Here is a 26,098-nt window from a genome sequence, read left to right on the forward strand (position 1 = left end):
ACTGTCAAAGCAACAGCACAACTTTTACCATTTTTATCTGTCCGTTCACTAACGTTAAACCTGTTATTAGCTAACCTTCATCTCCCGTAACGTTAACTGTTACTACATTATGTCTAAATTGATAGCCAATGGGAGGACGTTTTTTAATACGCTTCGGTGAGTAGTTTACAGTGAGTCTGTTTTTGTTTTATTACAGTAGATGATGTGATCTAAATTAACATGCATGTTATTTTTTTGGTTCTAGGTCTCTACAAGATGATGAACATAAAACATCAATTGTATATGAGGTAGGCTAATACTGTGATGTTGATTGATTGATTGAATACTTAAAGTATTATATACAGTTTTCATGGACAAGCACAGGGAATTGGGGTCTTTTTGTACTCAATTAATCAAAAACGTTAACCACTTTCAAGCTGGTGTCCTTCCTGTTGGGCATGTCACATTTCAAAAAGCTCAAAACATTTACAAAAAATGTATATATTTAATATCTGTATTGGAATATAGAGTTGCAATATACCAATCATTGACAGCCAAGAAAGAATACATACAAACAGAAAGCTTGGATTATCCTCCTTTATATCTACCATGGTTTTGTTTCATATTTGTTTTTACTTTCTGCCAATAAATTCCGTGCAGGTGATTATGTTGTCAGAGTTATGTGCAAAATATTGAAACAGGACTGCTGAGGGATTTACAAAAAGTGCTTCCAAATGCAAACACTTTGAAAAATAATCACCTGCATAGAATTTATTGACATAAAGTAGCTCATAATAAAATGACCACTCTATGGTGGGTGGATTTTTATGAAACAAAAATACAATCAGATCAGACTTTTCCGTTTGGATGTATGGGCTGTCAAGGGTTGGTATTGCAACTCTAGATTCCAGATATTAAAAATAGGATCTAAGGCCCTCATTTATCAACGCGGCGTATGCCAAGATATGGGTGCACGCTCGGCATTTATCATTTCCGCAAAACCTTGAACTTGAACGTGCGGTCCTGTTTTTCTGTCGTAGAAAAGCGGAGCAGCATTGACTGACCAGCTGACAGGCTGTCACAGACATCTAAACATATGTATTCACTCCTAAAATATATATCCATCCATCCATCTTCAACCGCTTATCCGTAGTCGGGTCGCGGGGGCAACAGCTCCACCAGAGAGCTCCAGACTTCCCTCTCCTGAGCAACATCAGTGACCTCCTCCTGGGGGACTCCGAGACGCTCCAAGGCCAGAGAGTCGATGTATTTCCTCCAACTGCGCCTTGGTCTGCCCCAGGGTCTCCTCCCAGTGGGACATGCGTCGAGGACCTCCCTAGGGAGGCGCCCGAGTGGCATCCTAACCAGATGCCCGAACCACCTCAGCTGGCTCCTTTCCAGGCGAAGGAGCAGCGGTTCTACTCAGAGTCTCTCTCGTGTGACTGAACTTCTCACCCTATCTCTAAGGGAGATGCCAGCCACCCGTCGAAGAAAACTTATTTCAGCCGCTTGTATTCGTGACCTTATTCTTTCGGTCATGACCCACACTTCATGACCATAGATGAGAGTAGGAACGAAGATTGCTCGGTAGACAGAGAGCTTTGCCTTCTGGCTCAATTCTCTTTTCGTCACAACAGTGCGGTACAGCGACTGCAATACCGCCCCTGCCGCTCCGATTCTCCGGCTGATCTCCTTCTCCGTTCTCCCCTCACTCGTGAACAAGACCCCGAGATACTTGAACTCCTTCACCTGGGGTAATGCCTCATTCCCTACCCGGACTGCACAATCCACCGGTTTCCTGCTGAGAACCATGGCCTCAGATTTGGAGACGCTGATAAATATATATAAAACTAATAAATATTATACGTGATTTTGTAATGACATATGAAATTGGTAGGATATTTGTAGTGTACACAAGCAATTAAAAACAATGTTGCAAGTTAGATGCTTAAGCCATTTAAAAAGTGTTTTGCATGAGCGCATACATGCAAGGATTTGCGCTGCCTGTGCAGAGTGAACTGCTGCAGCTGCGGAGAGTCAAGTCTCCCAACGTGGGTAGCCTACTGTAGCCTAATCTACAGCAGGCCGTCTTTTGGAGTTACTTTCTGGAGTTACGGTATGTGCAATCTCCTCCTGTTTAAGGATAAACCCGACGCGTCGCTTGAATGCCAAATGTGCCGTAGCAAGGCAAGCGGGGGAAACCTTTTTATTGGCTTTTTCCATCATGCAACTATGGTTTCCATAAGTTGTTTGGTCGTATTGCAGTTGTTCATGTCGCAAAAACGAGGACGAGGCTTGATTTTATGGGGTGTGCCAGATTGATTTCAGCCGTCACATCACTGCTAGGAATGAAATTAAGGAAGGATCAGCTGTTTGGGATCACTTCATAAATGTCATGCCGACGTGAGTGTACTCCAAAACCGACCCTCGAATTTGAGGCAGATTTTACACTCCATTGATAAATGAGGGCCTAAGAGTTACTTGCGGCTTGAAGTAATCTATGGCTGTGTATCTGGAATACATTAAAATGTATGTAATATTACATTCAGGATTAGGCATTGGTGCTATAATGACGATCTTTTGCATTTCAGGAAGACATTCAGATATTAAAGATCAACGGAGATTGCTCTACTGTGCTGAATATGTATTACGGCAATAACCCAGTCTTCGTTTGTGAAAAAATGGTAAGCTCCAGTGCAGCACCTAAACTATCGAGACCAAAGTGATGAAGCAGCGACCTGTTTGTTGGAATTTAATAATGCTAGCGATATTTGAAATGAATGACTGATTGGATTGGAGCTCCTTCTATTTCACTTTAGTAGCCTAGTTACAGTATATAATCACATTTGGGAACCTTTTGTTGAACTCCACCAGCTGTGGCTTTCATTCCAAATCCCATTGTTGATAACAGAACAATGGAAAGATATATAGTACAAAAATGATCATTTACATGATTATGTTGTACTTTGTATGCGTTTCAAAATTGAAAAATGAAACTGTGACATCAGACCGACACCTGATCAAACTGACTTGTTTTTGTCAAATACGTTTTATTTAAGAACAGGTTATAAAATGTTGTACAATTTGTACAGTGTACATCTTTTATCATGTGAATCAATTATTTTGTTATGTCAATAGTTTATTTTTTATTTGTTTCATTTTGTTTAAGGTTACAAAAGTTGAAATTAAAGATGAGAACCTGGATGAAACATCATCAGATCTTGACAATGAGTTTAATACCTCCCACATGGACTTAGGACCACAACCACTTACCATCATGAAAGCCAGGTAACATTTCGCACCCAATAGCAGATTTATTTGCAATCTGTCCTAGTTATAACCATTGGAAAGTATTTAATTTTTTTTGTTTTTAATATAATTTTACAGACAACTCCTGTCATGGTACACAATATTACACAACAGTAATGTGTGTTCTGTGGACAACTCAGCCCTGCACCCTCTGTGGGTGCGCTGTGACATGTCTGACCCTGATAGAACATGCTGGCTAGGAGCGGAACCAGTTTGCAGTGGCAGTAAAGTGACCGGGGGCAAGTTATACTCTGTCACTTGCAAAGGTAAAACATGGACAGACAGATTCATTTTGAATAACACATCCTTAAAAGATGCTTGACTGGCTCTAACCCCCTTAATTGCACTCACTATAAATATGAAACTATATTATAGTATTTGAATTCTATGTTTCTTAATTAAGTTATATTCTGACATTAATTTTGTTAGGCCCAACTGTGGGCAGAGGATCCTTCGTTACTTTAGAGAAGCTAAAGCAAGAGCACAAGAAAAGGCATCATCCAAGCTTGGTATGTCATGACTCCTCTCTTTGTACACTAAATGGAGTTAAGCTGAATTGACAAAATCATTGGTTTATTTTCAAAACACTGTTTTAAAGTCACCTACACCTTCTATACACCTTTCTATATTGTCCTTAGTTTAATTGATTTATCTTTATCTTTCTGCCATTGACCTTTGCACTGTATTAAGCTCAAGTGTCCTTGAGCTTGAGAAAGACGTTATACAAATTATTAGTGTAGTTGCATCTTCACTTTTCTTACGTGTCCAGATGGTGATAAAAGGCAGTGCACAGTACAGCTTATTTGGTGCTGTTGTTGTTGAAAACACCACTATTGGGTGTCCGAACAGCGTGACTGCTGATTTTAAATGGAGCCATGTAGAGAGCATCCTTGAGATTCCACCTCTCTCCTCTACAGCAACTCTGGTAAGCAGCAATAAGAAGCACATCTAGCCTACATGTATACTATCACATATTTACTTCAGGTTGTCTGCATGTGATCAAGCTTTGCTTAACGTTTTCCCTTCACAATATTTTGATGATTACATACAATGATCATCATTTAATATTCATATACCACAAAACATGTTTTTCACTAAACACAAACTAAACATCACTTACTGCAATGTGTTTTATAAAATATGTATAACACAATGTGTTATACAGGTGTTTATACAATTAAATTATTTTTGCAACTGGTGTGCTGTGTAGACCACTCAACTTGAGGACATGTGGGACCTTGAATTCCTTCCATGTAGTGTAGTGCAACATGACTTTATAGGACATGCATAAAGAATCCTATTCTCTTTGTGAAAATGTTACCAGGAAATGAAAATTACAAGGCACAATCATACTGTAGGAATCCATAACTGTATATCGGTATATCACACCCTAAAGCGAGGAAGAAAATAAATTACTAAAGATATGAAGGGAGAAACTAAATATATATATATATATATATATATATATATATATAATATCACTTTTACAAAAGAAAAGAGTCACTGTTCTTCATGTTTGTAATTATTGTATACTTGCAGAACATCAAGGTTGCCAGTGGAGATATGAAAAGTCCAATGTACCAGGTGTACCGAGAGCTGGAGTTCCTGCAGGTTGTTGTTCTACAGTATTTGAATAAGTATAATAAATGGACAGAAATATTATTCCAAAAACATGGACACACAATATAGTATTTCACAGTACCATCAGTTTATAAGCGATACAGAATATTACAAACTAAGAAATAGTGTGGTTGCCTATCTCAATAGGAAACCACACTACTACTAACTATTATAGGCAAAAGAGTTTAACTTTGTTTGGTGTGTTTGCTATTCGTCCACTAGATGGCAGCTATGACAGATTGGATTGTACAAACTGTACTGATACATGTGCCACCTTATTTTTGTTATGAGTTGAGATGTAGTTATAACTAGAAAGAGGCAATTCTGGGAAATTGCAAAGTGAAGTTGCCCACATCGCACCCGTCGAAAATGGAATTGCTTTTGGCTCTGCGTTGATGAAACCACCTTCGACATGTGATTCAGATTTGGGATGGATTGGACATTCCGTGCGTGAATTGTGGCGTTTTTTGTAAAATAGGCCCCTCCCACTAACTTGGGAAGACGATTACGACCGAACGATACAGAAGATCTAAATTCTGACTGTGCTGTTTTAATCGGATAGGTTGGCTGATATAGGCCCCTCCCAGTAATTATACCAGCCAATTACAATGTCAAGTCATCCTTTGTGATCATGCATAAGTCATTCAAAGAGGATTTCCCCCCCAAAATCATGTTTTTGTAACAAAGGGGTATAGGCCCCTCCCAGTAATTTTGCCAGGCAATTACAATGTCAAGTCACCCTTTGTGATCATGCGTAAGTCATTCAAAGGGGATTTCCCCCCCAAAATCGTGTTTTTGCAACAAACGTGTAATTGTTTTTGCAATTGTAGCGCCCCCTATGGATGGAAATTGAATTGCTTTTGGCTCTGTGTTGATTAGGCCATCCTAAACATGTGATTCAAATTTGGGGAGGATTGGACATTCCGTGCGTGAATTGTGGCGTGTTTTGTAAAATAGGCCCCTCCCACTAAATTCGGAAGACGATTACGGCCGAACGATACAGAAGATCTAAATTCTGACTGTGCTGTTTTAATCAGATAGGTCCGGAGATCATGTGTGCCGATTTTTGTGAGATTTGGACAACATCTGTAGGTGGAGGATCCAAAAGTGTGTTTTGAACAAAATTCAAAATGGCGGGAAATCTATCTAGACGCAAATGGGCGTGGCCTATATGGGGAGATGCGTCATGACCCAAGGAATCCAGGGAAAAAAACTTTTTGATTTTACGACCTACGGTTCAAGAGTTATACCCCAAAAGGTAAAGTTGGCTGTTATAGCGCCACCATGAGGCCGAACGATATACTTCTAAGGTAATTAATTTTAATAATTATGATGAATCTCTCCTCCAAGTCTTGTAAGTATAGCCCTTACGGTCTCAGAGGAAAAAATACTTGAAAGTGAGTTTTTGCATTTTCCCATTCATGTCTATGGGGAAATGCACTAATGCACTAATTAATTCATATCAATTAAATTATCCAACAAATGTCTTAGCAAAATACAAGCACACGATTCCCGATGTAGCCCGTCGTTTTGACATATGGCTCGAGTGTGTGCGACAAAAACTGTGGGAGGTATAACGCGACAAAATAAACGGGGCACTAGAACAATAGTATAGTTGCCCTCAGGGCAACTACACTAACTATATAGTGAGTTTTACACTATATCATCATAATTGAAGTATACACCACTGCCTGTGCTCACACCGTATTCACACTGTGACGCCTTGCAAGCTTGAAACCTTTTTCAAGCTTTTTTATTCTAATTTAATTGACTCAGTTTTTGCGTATTTTGCTAGTGATGTCATCAATGAATCATTGCGTTCACACGGGGCAGATTAAACAATGCAGTCTATACCATTCATTGTCAAAGCAAGCCATGCGGCATTAAGTTCATTACTAATGGATGGTCCTCTGCAACGGAAAACACGTTTTGTTGGTCGCGTCTGTAAACGGCCAAATTGTCACCAAATGGAAGCATAGGATTAGGAGACGATAAACGATAAAAACTATCAGAGCTTGTACACACTCTGTTCTCCGCTGTAATTCCGCAGAGTTCTCGTCTGAACACCGCAGCCGCAGATTCTGGTGTCTGATAATCACCAAGGCTGGACTGGGTCAAAGATTCATCCCTGACATTTGGCCCAAAAACATATTAAAGCAATGGGGGCGGCCCATTTATTGGGAGGCCCACTGGCCAGTCCAGGCCTGATAACCACAGACGAACGATGATGTCATGTTGTCCTGTTTAACTTTCAATGTGATTTATCCATGCTGATCGTGTTTACGTTTACAACAAGGGGAGAAATCTCCCACTCCGTTGCTTAGTGCTTCTTGCGTCAATTACATTAGACTCTGTAAGTGGTCAGATGGGTGGGCAGCAGGCATTTTCATGTTAATATCAACTTATTGTGTTCCGGCTTCGATGAATGGAACTAACATAAAAATAAATTAAATCTCTTTCAAGGTTTTAAAGGGAAAAAAAATCCTATGACAATTTGTTTTTACATTGTTTTTCATAGTAATGTTATATTATCATTCAAATCTTAGTGTTTTGTCAATTATTTGGGTTATCAACTTGCAATATCCTCACGGCCCACCAGTGGGCCCCAGCTAACAGGTTGGGAAATGGTGTGTGACTGTGAGTGTGTGTAGACTAGAGTGACTCAAAATGACCACCCTCTCTATGTTGATCAGACTCTGGCTAATGGTTTGAGAACTGGTGAGACTGAGTGGATGGAACCATTGGAGACCACATCAGCTGTAGAGCTCGTCAAGGACTACCTGGAAGGTTTGAACAAGCATAATTATTTCACCATCTAACCTCACCTTGGCTTACTGTTAACTGGTAGCATTAAAAAGACTCAATTAAAAAAATGCTCTCATACTCAGAACTCAAGGACATTGGAAAGACACTACAGGAACAGGCTGCAAAAACATCTGAGGTATGACTGTGTGTGTGAGTGCGCGCCTGCACCTGAGCATGGGTCCTGCAACTTTGTGTGCAAATCTCTGGAAAAGAGTTCCTATGGTTCCTCAATGAAGCAAGGGTGAGGAACTGGTCTTCTGTCTTCCTTTGACTTCACCAGTCTCACGAAACTTGGCCATAAATTTGGATATGGTACCAGAGCTGACACAAAATAATGCTGCTATTCTGCATAACGGAACATCAGCTTCCACTTGCTCTATTGCAATGCCACATTTACACGACGAATGTGGCATCTTTCCATGTAATGGGGCCAGTGTTGCTGCTTGGAGCATACACAAACTCAACACATTTGCAGAACCATTGCTCAGGTGGCAGGTTGCTCATAACTAGAGCGATTGCCAACAGAAGCATATTCGGTGATTGTGACAAATGTTTTAATGTGTGCACCCCATAGCGATAATTTGATTGGCTGAGCAATGTGTGTACCCCATAGCGATGATATGATTGGCTGAGCACGGAATGTGCGAAGAGCGTCCCTAACTTGTGTGTGATTTCTTTTTTACAGGCAACAAAGCAGAGACTTGAAGCAGAGAACGTTCTTTTCAACTCTTTCATGCAACGAGGTGATCTGGATTTCGTTGAGCAGCTGTGGGTTCGGATGAGAAAGAGTGAGTCCAGATATGATGTGTGTGTATACCACACATGCACACACACACACACACACAGACTATTACCAGACATTGAAGATCATCATCCATCTGTTTCTATTCCAGGCGTGACTTCGTACCAAGACATCGGGGACTGTCTGAAACTGATTATCGGAGCTTTGAGATATGGTGATGTCAAACCGTGGGTATGTGTCCCACGCTTTGTGAAGAATAACTGTTAGCATTCATGATCAACTTCAGTTATTGCACCAGTCAGACAGTCCTACACAGAATGCAGGTTCACCGGCAGCTGTAGGATAGATTCTAATGTAGTTATGAGATGGGACACCCCAAGGCCATCAAGGGGAAGTGTAGTGCCAAAGTCCTATACTTGGGTGCTACTGGCTGGCAGCTGCTGACGGCTAGGGGTTTAAGGTTCAGATGTGTGCAGAAGAACTGATGTCAAAAACGTTTCCATAGAGTTGTATTAAATTATATTGATTTTCCGTCTAAAGTCCTATACTTCAGTAAAACAAATACAATAAAATAAAAAAATACAGACAAACACATACAGACCACCAGCCTAACAAAGACAGTATAAAACTGTATGCCTCCCATCAGCAACACACACACACACACACACACACACACAAGAGTAAAACCAAATCAGTTTCTCCTATTCACCACAGGCTGATCATAAACCACAGTGAAAATGTCTTGACTTTATCAGTGAATGACGTGTAGGAATCGCCATATTCTACCTGATGGCTATTTCACTTCACATCATGTTTTCCTTCAAGATTCACAGGGACAGCAGTAGCTCACTCAGCAAGCTAATACTACAGTCCTACCGACAGCAGATAGAACCCGTGTCTCTGACAGGTGTCACCCCGGTCCACATGCTGCTGGAAATGGGTCTGGATAAGATGAGGAAGGACTACATTAACTATCTCATTGGTATGCACATTAAATGTGACAGGAAAGAGAGAGAGAGACTCTTATGTCGCCACATTCACAATACCAGACTTTTGCTTAAGATTATTAATTATTATGTTTTAATGTGCTTATTGGTGCCTTATCTTTGGCTGTGGTATGAAATGTGAAGGTCACCTCTGTTTTTATGTCTATTTCCAGGTGAAGAATTGACAACTCTAAACCACTTGGTGAGCTCAATACAATTCATTATAGAGTTGAAGATATTGATATTCACCTTTTAACAGACAAATTTGCAACTGTGTGCGTGTGCTTGTGCGTGCACGCATGTTCAGAGTTATTTCCTCAGCACAGAGGTTGACTTGCAGGAGCAGGTGCTCAGACTGAGGAAACTGCACCACCTGCTGGAAATGGTGGTGACCTGCAGTACCTTCCTCGAACTGCCTTATGATCGCCTCTTCTTCCTGACACAGTACGACCAACTTAACATGTTGCTCTCATACATCAATCCATTATGTCTAGTCTCGTCACTAATGACACTGAAATCATGTACTACTTTACTGTATAAGCTGGTTTCACCCCATCTCATAGGTCATGTCTGCAGTATTATAAGACGTGTCCATATGATGAAGATCATGAGTTTAAACTGCAGATCAAACCTACCCTCATCAGCCATTTCTACCAAAAGTAAGGAAAATGTCCCTTTGCCTACAGGAATAGATACCGTATAGAAGAAATTGTACACAAGATGAACGTGACCTTAATGTGGTTTGGTTATTTCAGTTGTAGCACAGTATATCCCAAAGGAACTTAAAGGAAGACTTCACCAATTTACAACCTATATTCATATAATTGGTTCTCACTAATGCTCATGATAATAATGTCACTATTTTTGTCTACTCGTCTCGGTCACATGTCTCAAAAGAGGGCTGTGGACAGTTCAGAAAACCACCTACCAGTGACATCATCGCTGGGGAATCCAAGCTAATTGAAACGGCAGGCTTTCGTTTCCTGGAAAGTTAGCATTCTATAATGGAAGCCATATGAAACAAATGAAACCTGCCCAACGATGATGCCAACACTGGTAGGCAGGTTTCTGAAGTGTTAGCCTGCCCCAGCCAGTGTGATTTCTGGTCTAAAGGGGCCGATTCAATTTTCCACAGAAAACATACGTGGGCTCATATAGAGCGTCGCAGTCCCGCCCCCTTTCATGACGACGCCAGGCCCAAGAAATGAATCCCAATGCATTTTTCCCATAAACATACTTTCTGAAAAGTCTATGCGGAAAATGAACAGGGATTTATTTTCCGGGTCTCTCGAGGGGACGGGACTGCGACGCTCTATTGGTTCACCGATTTGTGCGCCCACCCCCAAGCCCCTCTCAGACACAGCTCAGAGCCCTGACGTCACAACATTTGGAGCGACTACCACTGCACGCTGGTTGGTTGGGAAACGAAAGGTTGACTCCCACTTCCTATTCCTGAAATTTCAATGGCTTTGCCCAGGCTTTTCCTTTTGAGCCGAATGCGAACGAAAATAAAAGCCTGGGTACTATAGTGACTTTGTTGCCCGTAGGACCCACGGGTTGACCTGCAGGTCCCGCGGGTTGACCAGCGGGGCGGGCGGACGCGTCAAGGTTTTCAGTGTAATTAACGCGGGGCAGGCGCGGCGAGTCATTTAGCCTACATATATTCATTTTATTGTGTTGAGGTCTCCTCCATCTGTCAGTAGCCTAGTCCTGGCTAGAAAGATAATGACGCCGACTGTTCGGCTGTTGGAGAAGCCATATGAAATGTAGCCTATATGTATTTGGTTATTTCATTGTTTTGAACATACCGGTAGTTAAACTCAAAAAACTAAAGGATGCACTGGATCAAAAATCACCACGGAACAACAAGCACCGAGCACAATCTGTTGATCATTTCATGAATAAGCGGCCAAAGAAGCAGGCTATACTGTGTACTGTAGCCTACTAGCCTACAATGACTTGGAAACAGATGGCATTGAACATGAACTTTGAATTTAGACCTGCGATGCTTCCGTAAGGGCCCATAGCGTGAGTAGCGTGAGTAAGCCTAACAACAATCTGAACATTATGCTGCACATATGTAAATTGTTGGAAATGGCCGACGGCTGTGTGCGTGTGTGTGTGTGTGTTCTCGTTCCAGAGAGCACCCAGTGGTGTGGGGGGTGGAGGTATCCAGTGGTCACGGTCCCTACGAGGTGCGGACGTCCCTTCAGCTCAGTGACAAACCTCTGGTCGATCACACAACCTTTGAAATGGGTATAGCTTCCTCTTAAAATTTAAATCCTTTTCTACGATAGATCCCGCTCTATGCCAACATATGAATAGTTTTAGGTTGCCAAGCAACGGATACAACCGGAAATGAACTGGAAGTGAAAATGTCACCTGCCTCCTCCAGAAAAATGCATTCACCTCGAATTCCAGATTTAGAAAAATGCATTTATCTCGAATTCCTTTATCAGATTGCATTTTTGGCCAAAACAAGCTTTATTCAACGACCCATAACTAAAGAACCCATGAACGCGGTTACACATTTTATTTTCCGGGTGAAATAAAAAACACTTGGTTTTGGAAGAATTAATTAATTAATACCTGGCAACGAATGTGTTGAAAGTGATGCATGCAATGAAGGACTGAGATGAAGCATCTCAAGGTCTTTATCCTTCCAGTAAAGGTACTGTAGGCATATTATTGTTCTGATTTTGTTTGCTCTTCAGACATTCCAAATGAGACCGTGAATGTGAGCTGCCTACTGGACATAAAAAAAGAAAAAGAAGAAGGGACCGTGAATGGAGACCACGAGGAGGAGCCAGCTTATTTCAGCACTATGGTGTCCTGCAGCCTTGTGAGCTTTACTTGAACACCGCTCCAAATCAAACCAAACTGTTTTGTTGACACGGTTGCATGGCATTCAAAATAGTTAACAATTAAATAAAAGTTATAAATAAATATAACAGGTTTTAACATGACACTTTATTTTTATGGATTATATTCTTCATCATTAAAAAGAAATCTTGGATTGAACGGCGTCTTTTAATTTAGAGGTCAATTAATAATGTACTTTTTAAGACCATGTCTGATCCCCTCTGTGTATCTGGTTGTACAGCAAACCCATCCAGCTGAAGTAATAGTAAAAGTATTTGCTTCCACGCTAGACATTAAAGTTGTGTGTGCATGTGTGTGTGTGTGTGATATAGTTATGTTTGTGTGGTACTCTAAACATGCACACTTTAAGAGCTGTTTCTAGTTCCTCCTCCTCAGCAGGAACATAAGAAAGACGGCACTGAGCAGAATACACAGGGTACACACAGTGGGGACGACTATCTCCGTCACCATCTCCATGTGGCTGGTCAGGGGGTCTGAAAATACACAAACAAACAAACACAGTAATGTAATAATAATAATGCATGACTCACTGTGTACTCATGAAGCAGGCTAGTTATGCTCAAGCACAGCACTCAAAGGGTTAATCATATATTTTTTTACCACTACACTTGTTTTATCAGATTAATGACGAGGGATATCTTACCATGTATAAGTCTTAGAATATTGGCAGCAGTACTCCGCTGTTCCTCTAATAATGAAGAGAGAGAAGATACTCAGAGTTGAACCCAAGGCATATTAACCCTTTGAGAACTGCATGCACGTACAGTATGGCACAGACGATACTGTATTTTTAATGCATGTATGTATGCTGATAGTCGTGATGGCAAAGCTGCTGCCGGGGGTGAAAAGCACAGCTGAAGGTGGCAAACTGAATTTAAGGCACACTACGAAGTTGTTGAGTCAGGAAAGAAAAAAAGCTGTAGCACAATGTTAATGTACATGAGAGGTATACAAAGACGCAACATTGTGTTAAGTTCAGATACCAACACTTCACCCCAGTATCTTAAAGCCACACAATAATTTACAGTAGCAGCAAAACAGGCAAGGCAAGGCAAAAGATCTTCCATACCCAAGATAGGTCAATGAAAGACATGCAGCCCTTAAGTTCCTAAACTTCATCATGCACAGGCCAAACCTTTGGCATTTCTGCATGTTCCTTGGACCTTCTTCTAGCTGGAGGGGCAAACAAAGAAATATCCTGTTAGAGATTTTGGTAACTTTAGTTTTTCTTTCTTTTTTCAGCCTTGCCTTAGCACAATTTGTCCATTGTGTTCTAAGATGAACACCTATTACTGATAATTGTATTCATATGATTTGATTTAATGATTTGATCAATTTCTGTTATGAATATTTTGAGTCAGAATCTTTATTTGTTTACCCCAGCTAGTTACCTCCTTTTCCTGCTGAAGAGCAAGGATATTAAAGAATGAGATACTAGATAGTTGCACTGACCTGCAGCTAGGAGCTGGTTGCTAGAGGAGCATGCCTCAGTAGCCTTCCTCCTCCAGTTCTCAACCTGGAAGGAGTTCAAAGCAGTTTAGACTCATTTAAACGTTTAATCAGAACGAAGTTACTCATCATTTCATGCAACGTATGGAAGGTCCTAATTTTCAGGAAATACATTGTGTGTACTAAGTGTAGATAGAAGGTTAATTCCAATAAGGACAAAGTAAAGAGAGGGAATACTATAACCATACCTCTCTCTGATTGGGGAATCCGTTTGAGCTGATGATGCGCTTGTAGTACTGGACAGAGGCCTTTGGGTAGCGGGGCTTGCTCTTGTCCCTGAAATCCACGTAGTACAGGCCAAACCTCTCGGAGTAGCCCTCGTCCCACTCAAACTTGTCCAGCAGGGACCACGCAGTGTAGCCTCTCACATTGACACCATCTTTGATGGCTGAGAAGAAGCAGAGCGAAGAATAGCTGTGATGACATTCATTTCAATAGCCAAATAGCATCAATACTTAAAATTAGACGTATTTATTTTCATGTATCACTCAATCTCAGTATAATTAAAATGCTTTGATATCTGCAGAAATCGTATCGCATTAGTAATACAAATTCATACAAAGTATTGAAGTGTTACGGCATCCAGTGCAAAGTGCAAACTGTTGATACATTCAGACAAATAGATCAGCCTTTTTTTGTCTAGCTGGAGATTGTGATTGTGTTTAAATAAATGAAGTAAAACCCTTTGTTTTAAATATTCTTCATGAATAATTAAAATATTGACACATTGCATTTGTGTCAAATCTCGTGTTAACTCACCTTTAAGCATCTCATTGATGTAGTCTTTATAGTACTGTATTCTCCAGTCATCACAGAGCTCTGTGCACACCATCTTCTCTGACACTCCGTTCTCTGTCACATAGATCATTGGGTTCCCATACTGAGTCTACACAGAGGAACAAATCGCAGCATACTGTTAACTCATCTCATATTCTATATTCATGACATTGGTTGGGAATGATCAGTAGACTGCTCGAAATAGATTTTGGGGTCAAAAATAATCAGGCGTCAAGAACAGAATCGTGAGATGTAGAACAAGAAATTTGTTTTGTTTGTAATTGTATCTATATCTTTAGATGGAGCCCACTTTCTTAATTAAAGTTGTACATGGAGTGGGGTGGAATCAAATTGTCTCCCTCCCCACCTTGACAAAGTTGAGCAGGCGCCTGAATCCCCAGGGCACGGCGTACAGCCACTCAGAGCCTGGGTCTGGCCAACGCGGGTCCACCAACTCTGCCAGGTCACGGTCTGTGAAGTAACTGCTGCCGCTGCGACCTGAAGGGTAGTTCTTCTGTGTGATGTAACGGGTGGTAAAATGACCAATGCCGAGGAAATCGCAGGTCCCTTTGATGTAGCCCTTTTCTTGGGAAGAGAACGTGGGCAGACGAGACGTCCCCAGGCCCTGCTGAGCACTCTTTCTTCCTGGACAAGCCAAAGGAATACACATTAGTTAATGATAGGTTCTTGATATTATAACTAATGCCACTGTTCAATAATGTAATTAATCTCAACCTGCATGCAATGTAACTTGCCAATAAAGTCTTTCATGACTTGAGGGTAGTCTCCATGGAAGATGGGTGTGGCAAACCAGCCCAGGTAGAACTGGACGTATCTCTCAGCTGCCTCAATGTCTTTCTGGTTGCTGAGATCCACTGGCTCTCCCCAGTCCCCGGACAGAGAGATACCGACCAGACCTGCAAATAAGCAGGCAGTAGCTCTTTAAAGTACCCATATACCATATACAGGGTATATTGTACTGCTGATAGGAAAATACAGTACCAAAGAATGCATACTCTCAGTTGTCTTGGTTTACCTTTTTGTCTGCCCCTCCACTGTGTATCGTATGTATGCCAAACTTTAGCATGTGCCTTTTGAGAAAATAAAGAAATAAGATATTTTGTATCAATCAATATTTCCATTTCAATGTAATATGAGTTATTATTTAATTATTATTATTAGCAGTTTTTTTTAAAGGTATAGAATCAATTTCAAGTGTCCTACCTTGATCATGTGATGAGCTGCCCTGTAGGCCCCAGTTCCTCTAAGCTTCATTCCAGGAGCATGCTCTCCAGTCTCATAGCCTTCAACAGCTACTGACTGAAGTGGAATGGAATGTCATTGCATTACAACATTAAAAAACAATTATAACCATGTGTGTGTGTGTGTGTGTGTGTGTGTGTGTGTGTGTGTGTGTGTGTGTGTGTGTGTGCGTGCATGCGTGCATGCGTGTAAAAACTATCTGTCCTAATGTAATCTCTCAAGACAGATTCTGGAAAAACAAAATAGTTTTTTCTTTTTTGTCAATGGGTTCCCAGATTGGTCCTAATGTTACAGAATGAGAATGTGAAGTGCACATACCCACGGGTTGTTGAAGGTAATCCAGTATTTCACTCTGTTGCCAAATCTTTCAAAGCACAGGTTAGCAAAGTCATTGAAATGATTGACCATGCTGATATTCTGCCAGCCACCATATTTCTCTTGCAAGAACTAGAAAAAGCATCAGGAGAAAGACATGTCAGTCAACGACAAATGAATTATGATGCAACAGTATAAATCAAATAGGCTGGGGTTATTGAGTTATTTTTTATACAGCTTAAAACTGTTCCTGATGAGCAGGTTGGTGCCTTGCATGGTTTCTTCCACCATCAGTGTGTCGTGTGTGAATGTTAATTTGACTGGGTGAATGTAATTGCAAAGTGCCTTGTGTATAATGTCTATACTATACCAGTAAGACGCCTGAGGGCGAGAAGCGACAATGATGTATAAGTCTCCAAACATTTGTCAAATAAATAATAAACATTTATATATATATTTTACTGTATGGGATATGCCCACCTGTGGAAGATCCCAGTGGTACAGGGTGACAATGGGAGTGATTTTATTCTCCAGCAGATTGTCAATCAGCTCATCATAGTACCTAATTCCCTTTTCATTCACATGGTCAGCTGAAAAAGAAGTCACAATGTAGAGTACACTTAAACATCGAGCTATAGATAAAGAACTGTAAGACAGTGTATTAATGTATTCTATTAAGACTTGGTCAGTCATCGGTCACTCACACTTGATCCCAGTGGGAATAAGCCTTGGCCAGGAAATGGAGAAACGATAGTGGTTCAGCTTCAGCTCCCTTATCAAAGACACATCATCCTATACAGAAGACACACAGAGCAGTGGTTTACATTTACAGAAGAGAAGCTTTACTTTATTTTAACCTCTTCTCTATCTGACACATACACGCAGGGCATACATTTAAAAAGTACGGTAAAAAAAGTGTTTGTCCAGTGTTTGCATAGTTGCAGAAATTAAACTAGGGTGAATTTTGCATCCCAAAACGCAGTTTATAGTTAAGGGACGCAATAAAACAACGACCTCTGAGATCCACGAGATGCACTACTGTACTACTATACTGTTTTTTATTCTAGTTCGAGTTAAATACTGCAATTTGTAAAAAAAGAAAAAAGGCAAAATATGACTCTAACGTCGTTGAAATGTTCCTGAAATGTCCCTGGGACTCATCTAAAAGACCATCCCTGGGACCATTACATTGAAAACCTATTTACATCACTGTAGTTAATTGCACCTTGAGTTTGTAGTAGCCCTCACAAGAGGAGTCTCCAGTGTCATTCCGTTGAACTTTGCCTTTCTTGTGTGAGAAAACGTCCCAGATGCTCAGTCCTTTTCCATCTTTGTCCCAAGCTCCTTCTGTTTGATAGGCTGAACTGCCGGCACCCCACGAAAATCCTAATAACAGCAGCAAAATGAATGTTAGCAGCAGCAACAGAGTTAGAAGACTTTATTGAACAGTGGTTCCCAGGGAGGACATTCCAAAGGTCAAGTACATTTTGCACATAATATGTGCAAAATGTACTTGACCTTTGGAATGTTATCTGGGATCCTAAGTAGTCACTATTCAGACCAGTGGGCAGCTCCTGTGCTGTGCCTGGGGAGCAGTTAGGCGCTTATTCACAGGTGGCTGCCATAACTTTTCAACCACTGCTGTGTGGTGGTGCCTTAGTTGCATTAACCAGCATAAACAACTATAATGAAGGAGACTGTAAGTGAATGCAGTTACCTGTTACATTTTCAAAAATTGTAGCTTAAAGATTCGCTATTTACTTGGTCAAACAAAGCAGACATGGGCCTTGGACTTGGACAGTCACAAATTTGATGACTTTAGACTTGCTTGATCAAATAAAAAGATAATTGGACTCGACTGGGACTTGAGTGCGAGTGACTCATGACTTGCCTTGGACTTCAACCCCAATGACTTGTGACTTGAGCGCTCTCCTGACTTGAAACTTCAAGTCTTTTCAAGAATTCAATACCTTCCAACAAACAAGCCCAAATATTAAAATGTTTAAAATGTGGACTGAAAGGAACCTAGTTTAAAAATGAATACAAATTCCGAATACAAATTGTGATTTATATATTTATAATTTATAATTAAATAATATGTAAAGATCACATGTGATTTAATTGGCATTGTGACTTGTTTGGCACTCAAAATAAAAGATTTAGGACTTGTTTGTGACTCGAAACTGAAGGTTTAGGACTTGTTTGGGACAAAAATAAAAAGTGTACGACTTGATGGTCTTTTTGATTTTGTAACCCTTTTTTTCAACCTGTTCCAATTACCTAAGCTGTAATCCTGGGTGCTACTCTATCCCTGACAACCTGGGGAGAGCTTCGAGTGAGCAAGGCCGCTTCTTATCATCTGACAAGGGGGAGTTTCCACGGTAGGACGTAGCGCCGCGTGGAAGGAACACGTTATTCCAACCAGTTATCACTTGCTATCACTCAGAACTTTCTTGTGTGTGTCATACCAGTTGGAAAAGTGCCATAATAGAAGGAGCCTCGGTCGTTCTTTGTCCAGTCGAAGTCCTCAGCCGCAGACAGACACAGCACCAACACAAGCACATGGCACACCGTGGCCGCACAGCGGGGCAGCATGGTACTCCTGAGCTCGCAGCACAGTCACTGTGTCGTTCTCCAGTAAATCACTGACCTTGACATACAGAGGAAAACATCTCAGCATCACCACAACTACACCTTGTAATAATAATGGCCTGTATAACAAGCCTGGCCTGGGACTAAAACATATTAACCCATTTTGGCCTGAGATCAGATTCTAAAAATGTCTTCTACATCCAGTTTTCTGAAAAAGCAATGTTTCTATGTCAGTCGTTCTTCGATTTTTCAAAAATAGCTAAAGCATAACATAATGCTAACACCAAAATGGGTTAATGTATGTTATTTCAAAGAGTGTACATACTGTATATAGGCAAGGCACATGCCTGCAATGCCCTGCATGCATGCAGAGTAGACTCAAATATTAAATTGGAACTACGTATAACTGAGCTGGCTCATGTATAGACGCACAGACATGCAGGTGTACACACAGTCAGTCAGTCACTCACACTCTCTCTCTCTCGCTTAAAATAAAATCACACTTGTGTGAAGGGAGAGGGGCCCAGATTCCTGGGGGCATGTTGATGTTCTCATGCAATTAACACACACGCACGCACGCACGCACACCACACCACACACACACACACACACACACACACACACACACACACACACACTAAGTCTGTATATTTAGCTGGCACGAATTACATCAAAATTGACCCTAAACAAACATTACAGTCCATAGACTTAGCTGGCATAACATTACATCATAATTTACCCTATAACAAACATTAAAGTCCATAGACTTGGCTGGCCTATGACATCATTTCGGTAAGACATGCATTGGAGGGGCTAGCACTCCCAAATTTGGCTGAACTGCCATCAAACAGCCTAGAAGCATCTAGCGTAGTGGACTATACAGTGGGTCTCATGTTCATAATGCAGAGCTAAATGCTCCTATTCAGACTCAATGGACTGTGAGTTAATTTTGCTGAGGTGGACAGATCCTTTACAAAGTACGGTTTCACTTCTGTAAGCAAAGTTAATGTTGGAGAGGCCGATATGTTTATTGTATACTAGCACATAAACAATGGAGGAATAAAGTCAGATTTATACTTAGATGAGCGACACCATCGTACGACTGAGTATAAATTAAGCACAACTGCACAACAGTACACTGTCACTGAATTACTCGGATAGGACAATTAGTCGTGAAGTTGCCAACATAGGCTCATCTGTTGGCAGCAAGCTGATCTATTCTCTATGCTCAACAAATGTGAATGGAAATGCAAATTATTTCATCTATGAATCACAAATCCATGAGTGTAATTTCAAAGTTTTAAAAAGAATCTTCTACTTTTGGAAGCAAAACCTTATAAACTCAGTCATATTTCATATATTGAAGATATACTGTATATAGGTATGTGTGTCATTTCAATTAAAATTCATATAATCAGTTATACTAATAGTTAAGTCCTAGAATAGAGACACAAGTGTAGAATGAATTTGATACATTTTGGAATAATTTAGCAGAGCTCTGGTAAGTTTGAGGCCATTCATCAGAAACCAATTGAAAATGTGCAAAATTGTGGTTAAATTAGTACTGTATAATGAAAGTTGACCAAACAGTATTGCCACTTGTTTACAATCGTAAAGCCACACAATCACAGCAAGGCAAGGCAGAAAAGGTCACTTCATTCATGAGATGTACCCTTTTCTCATAACTAATATTTTGTCTGTTTTGTCAGCTCTTGTTATAACTGAAAGGCACACTTCCACTACATGCAAACACAAACTCTAGAGAAGCAGCCCTACATTATGAGGAAAAAAAGGAAATTTGATTTGATTTGCTACCAACAATACTGTGAATGCCAATCACACAATTTCTTTTCAGCTATAGTGAATAAGTCATCAAGAGTTGTTACCCAGTTAGCTGTGTGCCTTATGAGGTGTTGACGAGCAGGAGTCCAAAGTATACACTGAAGTCCCTGGGTTAACCTCAGGACAATGTGGAAAGCTGTGTATATCAATTGGTGGAATCTCTATTGTACATCACCTGCTGCACCACCCTTCCACAGAGCCGTCTCTGCTCTCCATACCAAAGCAAATCTCATTGTGAGGCTCTCTGCATTGTTTTGGCTGTTTAGAAAATGCTGAACGGTTTGCTGGTGGAAAGTGTTTGCACTGCATTATGCATTTGCAAAACGTGGTGGCTAGGCCACGTTACGAGAGGAATATCACACAAGTATAACACAGATTTAGCAGATTTAGTAACTGTGGAAAGGAAGCCGCAATTTGTCTTCTTAGCCTGCTTGCCCCATGATGCATCATTTATGCATTGTAAATTCTGCCCAATATCTCATATCGACATACAGTCCCCTGTATAATTATTGGCACAATTTCAACTGTCAAAATGTTGTGTACAGTATTGTGATCTTATTTTACTGGGTTATGAACAACTATGTGCCATAATGTCGCTGTCGGACTGAAACCTTATATCTCCATCCCATTTATTTAATGATTCTAATTCATTATTATTTATTCAGATACTATAAAAGAAACATATCTAATATGAACCGATACCATTGTCACAATATGTGGTCAATATTGGGTAAGACTTTATACTAAGGTCGGGTCTATAATGCATTAAAAATTTCAAATCACATTCATAATGCATTATAATGATTCATAACACTAAACAATAAACAATCAACTGAACCCAAGGTAAAACATTTTATTTTGTGCTTATGAATATCACTAATTACATAAGGCAGATTCCCTGCTTTCGTATATATGGCCCTGCCATACATTTTCATGCTCGGAGACACATTCATGCTCAGAGACACATATCAGGCTCTTTGCTGTTCAAAATTCCCATTTGTCAGAATCAAGAACAGGCTACAAGCACTGCATAACACTGTCTTATGGCATACCAGTGAGAGACACTATATAACAAGAAAATGGGCACATCGACTACCACGTGGCGGTATGCAACAGACATGACATGCCTTGACTTCTGCAAAGGAGAAAAACACTACTTCCACCTACGTACTTCATCACACTGTGACAGTTACCATGTATTTGGGTGGTATTCTCTTACATACCATGGAGGTACCAGCATATTGTGGCACTCATTCTGACACTACATCAGCTGATTTCACCAGTTAGGTCTCTGGTTGACAGTGTGCTGAATGGTGAAATCAGCTGGTGTAATGAAATGAATGAATACTGCATGAACTCCATGACAGATAATGGAACTCCACTGCACTGGTATATAAATTCCACTTACCATCAGCTTATCATATGGAACCGCTATCACTTCCACCTGAATAAATTAAACCTCTTAAGTGACATACAAAATAAATCAACAAGAAAAGAATAGTCTGTTAAATGTGTGGTTCTTTGTTGGTGCAAATGTCAGAGTGCTACTGTCTCAATAATCCTCTTCATCTCCCTCCTCCTCATCATACCCGCCAGGCAACTCATCGATCAACTCATCGTTGTCTTCTTCGTCGCCCTCATCATCGTCCTCCTCCTCCTCTTCCATATCGTAATCTGTGGGTGCACTCAGCAGCAGTTTGGTCTGGTTGATCTCACTTTCATTGTCCAGACTTACACGAACCTGGTATAACAATAACAATCAATTAATCAGGCTTTGCATTAAACAACGATTTCACTCATTTGACATTGGCAAGAGAAATAAACATCACAGTGATGTAAATAGGTTTTCAATGTAATGGGTCCCGGGACCCAGGGGTGGTCTTTTAGATGGGTTCTACTTCAAGGACATTAGAGTATTGCATCCCAGGACCCCTGGAGGGTGACATGATTGCATCCATTCTCAATTTAGTGAGTCTTGGGATGCCTTCTGCTGTACACTAAATACAATTTGCAAATAATGCTATATTTGTTTTTAATATTGTTGAATTGCAACGCCAACCATTGACAGCCCATACCGGTCATTTTGAAACACAACCTCCTGCTGCCTCCTGCATTATGTGCAATCTCAGGTGGTACGCAGGGCCATTGAGTGATTTCCGAGGACATCCAACTCGAACACTTAATTTATCACCGGCACAGAATTTCTTGACAGAAAATAGCTCATAACATGTCTAGACTCTACGGTGGATGTTAATGAAACAAACACTTTAGTCCATGTTGAGTACACCAAAGTTTTATGTTAGATGTTGAGTATGGGTACCCAGCATGTAGAAACTGCCGGATGCTAACTTGCATATGTTGAGCAATTTTTCATAATTGGCATATGTGACCATACCATTAACAACCTATAATTTCCAGCAATGTCTGGTCATAGAGAGCCCTCTCTCTCTGATCTCAGTCCCCTCACCGTGTTGTGGGGCAAACTGAACCATAGCTGAACGGTGTGAATGACAATTCACACGCTTTGCGTTTGTAAAATTACTCATTTGCCGACTAAAGATTGAACGGAAAACTAATGGAAAGACGAGGCTTGCGCTCAACATACGTACAGCTATTAGGAAGAGAGCTTTATCTCCGCAAAATCGGGGGTATTATGAACACTTGTCACTCACACAGAATGGAAAGATTTTGACAGCTACTGCCCCACTTTCAAGGCTACATCTGATGCGCAGTGCAGTAGCCTACCTTATTGAAGGAACGAACTATATACAGGCCTACATGTAATTGCTTAGCGAAAACATCTGCAGAAATCTTTCATGCCCCATGTGGTTTTTTAACTGTTAAATCTGTTCATTGAAAATCACTGATCTGCAAGCTGTAGATGGATTACAATTATAAATATATAAATAAAATCATGACATGACCAGCTAGACACCCAATTAAAATAGAAAACTCATAGATTATATAAATGTGTATGTGGCTTAATTAAATGACCAGTGCTTGGCTGTGCCGTCAGCGCCGGCACATTAGCTGATACTTGATTGTTCGATAGAAAGTCTAGACAATAAAATCCCTTCTAAAGTCCTTCTGATCTGTTATGGCACAAGTATGAACCGAGCAAACCTGCACCATTAAAGTAGTGTAATAGCATGGAAAAGTCACCGTTTACATTTACATGCTCGTCATGTCACTCTAGAAAAATGATAGATCTGTGTCTCTCCTAGGGTCCTACTTGCCCCACAACAAGGATACAGGCTGGAAGCGACAAATGTTTAATTACGCCCCTATTGTGATATTTTGCTGGGCCCTATAGAGCGTCGCAGTCCCGCCCCCTACCAGGGCCCAGTAAATTATTCCCCGTTCATTTTCCTCATAGACATGTGATTTGTCACAACTCGAGTTGGCTTAAAGGGTCTTTAAATAAATACTTTTTGAAATGTCTATGGGAAAAATGCATTGGGAATTATTTCCTGGGCCTGGCGTCATCATGAAAGGGGGAGAGGCTGCGACGCTCTATAGGGCCCAATGTATAATAGTTATTACATATTATACATAGGGCCCATAGGATTCTTTCCTTCAATAAGGTAGGCTACTGCACTGCATCAGTTGTGTGTGTGTGTATGTGTTCATAATACCCCCGATCCCTGGAGATAAAGCTCTCTTCCTAATAGCTGTACGTATGTTGAGCGCAAGCCTCGTCTTTCCATTAGTTTTCCATTCAATCTTTAGTCTGCAAATGAGTAATTTTACAAACGCTAAGCGTGTGAATTGTCATTCACACCGTGTTCAGCTATGGTTCAGTTTGCCCCACAACACGCGAGAGGGCGGAGATCAGAGAGAGGGCTCTCTATGACGAGACATTGCTTGAAAGGGAAAAAAATCTAAATTTCATCATGCTTTAAGTAGAATGTGACATGTCAAACTAGGGGGTTTTCATGCTGCTGAATCCATTCCAAGCATTACTTTTGCACAAACAACACTCCTTGGGCTAAAAACGGGCATAGCCGTCATCACAAATTGGCTATGGCCGTTTTTAGCCCAAGGAGTGGTTTTTTTCAATATTTTTGCAGGATAATTCAAGCTTTCTGTTCAGCTGCAATGTTGGTGAGTTCAATGTTGTTACAATCAGATAAGACTTTTCTGTTTGGATGTATGGGCTGGGCTGTCAATGGTTGGTGTTGCAACTCTAGATTAAGAAAATTCCAGTGTTGCAAACATTCTGACAAAACAAAAAATAGCATCTTTAAAAATATATGTTAAAAGTATTCAATTTACACTAATCTTTAATTTATTTTGTATTGTTACCTCAGTTTCTGGGGAAGATGGCTGAGAGGCACCTTCATCTGCTTGAGCGTTAATGATCGATTTCAAGGCACCTTCTTCGAACTGAAACACAAGTGAAGAGCAGAATATGAGGTCACATTATGATATGAGGCACAGAAAGCCCAAAAACATGAACCAACCAACAGAACTCGCACCTTCAGCCTGTTCAGCTGGTCCTGTAGCATCACTTTGATTTTGAGAAGCGTTTCCTCTTCTTTTCTCAGCTCCTGTAGGCGACTGTGCATGTTTACAAGGTAACGTCACGGCCAGACCATTCCTCGATACTGAATGCGGAAAAAAATTATGTCTGAAATTAAAAGAACCAGTCTATTGGCTATAAGCACCCTCTATATCACCACAAAGACGGTAACGTTACATGTGTACACGCCGGGTATTGATGCTTGCTAGGCGAGGAACGTAGCTTCATTCACAAAAACACGTGCAAAGCAAAATAGGTGATAGCTTTCGCTTGCTATCTCGGTTTATATTATGGGTACTGTAACATATCAATGTATGCGTTGATAGTGCAATAACCGATGTGCTACTCTCGGCTAGTGTTGTTTATAACAAGCATTTTTTTTCAGTAGCAGATGCTAAACTATAATAACCACTTGTGGTCCCAAATGTTTTGCTGGCTGCCATCTAGTCACGTGTTTCCGACTTCCGACCGGAGAACATTGCGCACGACCTCTGTTGCTCAATGTTTGCCATCCTTTCGTAGGTTTTTTTTTAATCTACAAATCGATGCATTACTTTTAACCCTGAATGCCATTTAAAGTAATGGAATATACTATCTGAAAGGTAGTTTCACAACGTTGCCCATTTCTCTTTATATTTAACTTCATTATTTGCTATTAAAGGCAGCAAACGGCCGGGGGAGGCCATCTCGACTAATAACAAACAGCGAAATCAAGTGGCAATTGCACATTTCTTGGCATTTTGGCATTGCACATTTTACCAGGTAAAATCAATGTGCTTGACAGAAAAATAAAATAATGATTCAAATTATATCATGCAATGATATAAAAATGCTAATGCCACTGTAATAACTGTAATAATTTAGATGGTTAAATCACACTTATAGTGGTACCGTGTTATTATTTTGTGTTTGTACAGTGTACTTAGATGTTGATGTGGACTCGTGGAGACTCCC

At 40.6% G+C, this 26,098-nt stretch overlaps 3 protein-coding genes across 3 annotated transcripts; 1 reads left to right on the top strand and 2 right to left on the bottom strand.

Moving 5' to 3' along the window:
- The first annotated feature begins 1 nt into the window (after position 1).
- Positions 2–12,450, top strand: zwilch (zwilch kinetochore protein). The gene is made up of 18 exons (XM_083763061.1): positions 2–156; positions 245–287; positions 2,571–2,663; positions 3,149–3,267; positions 3,367–3,554; positions 3,718–3,797; positions 4,058–4,213; positions 4,828–4,899; positions 7,602–7,695; positions 7,797–7,849; positions 8,399–8,501; positions 8,607–8,686; positions 9,281–9,437; positions 9,615–9,643; positions 9,749–9,885; positions 10,005–10,100; positions 11,582–11,697; positions 12,156–12,450. The coding sequence occupies exons 1-18, from the start codon at positions 110–112 to the stop codon at positions 12,296–12,298; spliced, it is 1,806 nt and encodes a 601-aa protein (XP_083619187.1). The 5' UTR covers positions 2–109; the 3' UTR covers positions 12,299–12,450.
- Positions 12,451–12,681: 231 nt separating this feature from the next.
- Positions 12,682–18,783, bottom strand: lctlb (lactase-like b; the record flags this gene model as incomplete). Its single annotated transcript, XM_083764200.1, has 14 exons — positions 12,682–12,797; positions 12,968–13,012; positions 13,777–13,840; positions 14,022–14,221; positions 14,593–14,719; positions 14,978–15,255; positions 15,366–15,527; positions 15,647–15,701; positions 15,835–15,930; positions 16,192–16,320; positions 16,669–16,778; positions 16,893–16,980; positions 17,414–17,574; positions 18,657–18,783. The coding sequence occupies 14 exons, from the start codon at positions 18,781–18,783 to the stop codon at positions 12,682–12,684; spliced, it is 1,758 nt and encodes a 585-aa protein (XP_083620326.1).
- Positions 18,784–21,465: 2,682 nt separating this feature from the next.
- snapc5 (small nuclear RNA activating complex, polypeptide 5) lies at positions 21,466–25,576 on the bottom strand. Its single transcript, XM_083763075.1, has 3 exons — positions 25,101–25,576; positions 24,928–25,008; positions 21,466–22,363 (listed from the first exon to the last, which is right to left on the bottom strand). The coding sequence occupies exons 1-3, from the start codon at positions 25,188–25,190 to the stop codon at positions 22,175–22,177; spliced, it is 360 nt and encodes a 119-aa protein (XP_083619201.1). The 5' UTR covers positions 25,191–25,576; the 3' UTR covers positions 21,466–22,174.
- Between the last annotated feature and the right edge of the window lie 522 nt (positions 25,577–26,098).

Source organism: Protomyctophum parallelum, assembly GCF_964188405.1.
Source record: "Protomyctophum parallelum genome assembly, chromosome: 4".
Classification (NCBI taxonomy): Eukaryota; Metazoa; Chordata; class Actinopteri; order Myctophiformes; family Myctophidae; genus Protomyctophum; species Protomyctophum parallelum.

Bases quoted from the DNA above. Each gene is read 5' to 3' on its own strand.
- zwilch (XM_083763061.1), top strand. From the start codon at position 110: ATGTCTAAATTGATAGCCAATGGGAGGACGTTTTTTAATACGCTTCG. The intron at 2,664-3,148 runs GTAAGCTCCAGT...ATTTTGTTTAAG, and splicing joins TCTTCGTTTGTGAAAAAATG to GTTACAAAAGTTGAAATTAA. The intron at 10,101-11,581 runs GTAAGGAAAATG...TTCTCGTTCCAG, and splicing joins ATCAGCCATTTCTACCAAAA to AGAGCACCCAGTGGTGTGGG.
- snapc5 (XM_083763075.1), bottom strand. From the start codon at position 25,190: ATGCACAGTCGCCTACAGGAGCTGAGAAAAGAAGAGGAAACGCTTCTC. The intron at 25,009-25,100 runs GTGCGAGTTCTG...CTTGTGTTTCAG, and splicing joins ACCAGCTGAACAGGCTGAAG to TTCGAAGAAGGTGCCTTGAA. The intron at 22,364-24,927 runs GTAACAATACAA...TTGTTATACCAG, and splicing joins CATCTTCCCCAGAAACTGAG to GTTCGTGTAAGTCTGGACAA.